The 2,537-nt window shown below is 40.2% G+C and overlaps 1 protein-coding gene across 1 annotated transcript; it reads left to right on the forward strand.

Annotated features, from left to right (window-relative positions):
• The first annotated feature begins 342 nt into the window (after positions 1-342).
• Positions 343-696, forward strand: LOC138884969 (secreted RxLR effector protein 161-like). The gene has a single exon (XM_070165847.1). The coding sequence runs from the start codon at positions 343-345 to the stop codon at positions 694-696; it is 354 nt and encodes a 117-aa protein (XP_070021948.1).
• The last annotated feature ends 1,841 nt before the right edge of the window (positions 697-2,537 follow it).

Consider the following 2,537-nt stretch of genomic DNA (forward strand, 5'->3'; position numbering starts at 1 on the left):
AGATCAATTATGATGAGACTTTTTGCCTAGTAGCTCGCATGGAAGCTATTAGGATCCACATTTCCTTTACTTCACAAGATGAGAGATTGACAATACATTGTCGTTGAAGAAACGGGGAAGGAACCTGCTCATTGATCAGATTTATGTGGATGACATCATATTTGGAGCTACAGCTAAATCATTATGTGAAAAATTTGCTAACCTCATGGGAAGTAAGTTTGAAAAGAGTGCGATGGTGGAACTGAATGTCTTCCTGGGTCTTCAAGAGAAGCAGTCCATAAAGGGAACGTATATCAGTCAGAAATGCATCAAAGAACTCTTGAAAAGGTTTGACATAGGAGCATGGGAATCATTGGATCTCTACTCTACCTTACTTCCAGCAAGCTAGACATTGTATTCAGTGTGGTATTACGTGCAAGGTTCCAATCAAATCCTGAGGAATCTCATATGAAGGCTGCTAAGAAAATTCTGAGATATTTGGGCATACAAAACCTAGCTTTGTACTATCCTTCAGGGGACAGTTTCAACCTTATTAGTTATGTTAACGCTAATTATGCAGGTTATCTGGAGGATAGGAAAAGCACATCTGGAATGGCTCATTCCCTTCGATCATGCTTTATCTTATGGGGTATAAGGAAACAAAACTCTGTATCTTTCTCAACAGTTGAAGTAGAATATGTTGCAGCTGCCAAGTGATGTGCTCATTCACTGTGGATCAAGCGACTATGTGGAAAAGGGTCTTACTTGTATAAGTTTTTGTTGCAGGAAGATCAGATTGCAAATATCTTCACAAAGTTCTGAGCAGGGAACACTTTGAGAAACAAGATGGCATGGGGATTACCTGAACCTAATCGAGAACCTGTTTCTGCTGACATGACTATGATAGTCACACTAAGGTAAAATTGGCTAAAGTGTTTTCTGATTAGGCCTAACTCACATCTATACTGATACAGGTAAACACGCATGATGATCATAGAAGCTAAAGGTACAGTGTTGAACTTCGGAGGAGAGCTGCAATAACCCTTTTACAAAAACAGGTCAGGAACCTGGTTCCTGCACCACAGGTTAGTAGTAATGTGTTTTTTGCATGCATGTTCAAAGAAAAAGGATAGCAAAATTAATTCAACTACCACATCATCCGATTTTTTAGACCAGCAGTTCTAAACCATTGTCTCCCTTTGCATCACTTTAATTTTTCCTTCAGAACTCTCTACCACTTCTCTCACCATAGCCAACAAATAATCACCTTTTTCTCTTGCCATCAACATCACTCCCACATCTCCTCCTCCCTTAACACCATCACCGGAAACCCACTTCTTTACTATTCCTGATATTACTGTACTTATACCGGTTTCCTCCACATCTCCAGTCACCTCATCTCCAGTCTCACTTCCATGTGTTGCAAACCCTACTTCTCCTCTGTTCCTGAATCTTAGGGGGAAGAAACTCCATTCATAGGGGATGAAACTCTGGTGCTTTTTGAGTATACGGTCCATGACACCGTCATAGAAGAACCTGTTGAAGAACTTGATTCTCTTTTAGCTGAAACAAACTAGGTGGTTGTAGAAGAAAGAGGCTTTTGAGTTTGCCTTGCAGAAGAGTAAGCAGATGTATTAACAGAAAAAAGGGTTGATGAAATAAGGGGAAGTTGTGGCTAATAAACATATTCCAGTGGTTGATGATGATAAAGATGTTGTGGAGGAACCTAGTTCCTTAGTGAAAAGATATACAAAAGGTTGTGGCTGAGAAAGATTTGTTTGAGGGTGACATTGTAGCTGTTGCAAATAGGATTGGGAAGGTTATTGAAATATCCAAAAAAAAGTAGGAAGCTGTGGGAGGACATGGTTCAATGAAGACCATTCTAAGTGACAGTGGCCTTGGGCAGAAGAGTTAACTCAGAAAAAGTCTTGTGAGGTCGCACGCTTGCCTGGCAATTTAGGAGATGGCAGGTATGAGACAAGTTCTGGACTTAGGCAACTAGTGGAGAACCTGCGGGAGAAATTGCTTGACTAGAAGTTATTTGCAACTACCCGCATGGACCTAGCTCTCAAAACCATTTTTGCCTCCTCTTCCAAGCCTCCCTCTTCTAGTTCCCCCTAGGATCCTCTCAGTGGCCAGTTATCTTTTGCTCTGATGATTTTGTGGCTGTTGTTTTTCTTTTTTTGTTTGTCTTTTTGTGATGTCATGTTGGGTTTCACCGTTGTTGCTCCTGTTGAAACAGTAAACTTTCTTATCAGTAAAACAGCTCTTCTTTTGCTTATAAAATGCTTGTTTTCCCTTTTACTTCTCTTTTCTATCATGATTGTGTACACATATATGGCATGAGTTAGCTTTGTTGGACTTCTTTATGCCTTTTTGTCTGACTGTGTCTTTTTATTGATGCCAAAAGGGGGAAGAATAGAATAGAGGGAACATATGCAGACATATGTCAAGGGGAAGAATAGAGTCAGGGGGAACATATGCAATTGTTGGTGCAGTTGCTGGTACCTTATCTGGTTAAGACAAATAGTCATCAATGTTCAAAGTTTGTCATCATC

This window comes from Nicotiana sylvestris, chromosome 2 (genome assembly GCF_000393655.2).
Source record: "Nicotiana sylvestris chromosome 2, ASM39365v2, whole genome shotgun sequence".
In the NCBI taxonomy this organism is placed as follows: Eukaryota; Viridiplantae; Streptophyta; class Magnoliopsida; order Solanales; family Solanaceae; genus Nicotiana; species Nicotiana sylvestris.